The sequence below is a fragment of the Morone saxatilis genome, unplaced genomic scaffold (assembly GCF_004916995.1).
Source record: "Morone saxatilis isolate NCDOM2014 unplaced genomic scaffold, NCSU_SB_2.0 Contig17, whole genome shotgun sequence".
Lineage (NCBI taxonomy): Eukaryota > Metazoa > Chordata > Actinopteri > Moronidae > Morone > Morone saxatilis.
The window spans coordinates 6,301,199-6,301,682 of record NW_023339729.1 but is presented as its reverse complement, the minus strand read 5'-3'; the positions used below and the strand labels follow the sequence as shown (position 1 = coordinate 6,301,682).

Below are 484 nucleotides of genomic sequence, written 5' to 3'. Positions count from 1 at the left end.
TGTGTGTGTGGGTGTGGGTGTTACAACTCACGTTTTGGTGACGGTAAGCATCCTGATGCCTAAAAAGCGTCTCTTCACTTCAGACACCTCTGAAGACAACACAAAAATGTAAACTGGAGAGATCTGGCACAAACAGCACCTCAAACATGTAAACAGTCATGAAAACTAAATTTTTCATGTTTCAGCTTCACCTGCATCCGACTGCGGTTCCTCTGTAAGTCTTCCTTGCAGTCTTGTCTTTTCTGTTAAACAACAACTGGGATGGGATTTACTAAGAAAAACCCACTTCATAAAAAATACCTCTACAACTATAAGGATCTCAAACAACAAAATATGGTTGTATTTGGTTCTGCTGTTCAACCTTTGACCCCTGACCTTTGCTGTGTTTGGTCTGTGACTCTGTGAGGAAGCGGTTGATTCTGTCTGAAGGTATAGCGAAGGAGATCCCTGCTGTCACCTTCAGAGTGTTGATGCCTATCACCTC

General features: G+C 42.8%; 1 protein-coding gene across 1 annotated transcript in view; it reads right to left on the bottom strand.

The window, feature by feature from the left end:
• Positions 1 to 484, bottom strand: part of htra3a (HtrA serine peptidase 3a) — a 4,458-nt gene that overhangs the window by 1,121 nt on the left and 2,853 nt on the right. The window contains exons 6-8 of the mRNA XM_035660485.1: positions 376 to 481; positions 192 to 242; positions 32 to 89 (exon numbers count right to left, since the gene is read on the bottom strand). Coding sequence (XP_035516378.1) covers positions 32 to 89; positions 192 to 242; positions 376 to 481 — 215 coding nt within the window. The remainder of the gene's footprint in view (positions 1 to 31; positions 90 to 191; positions 243 to 375; positions 482 to 484) is intronic.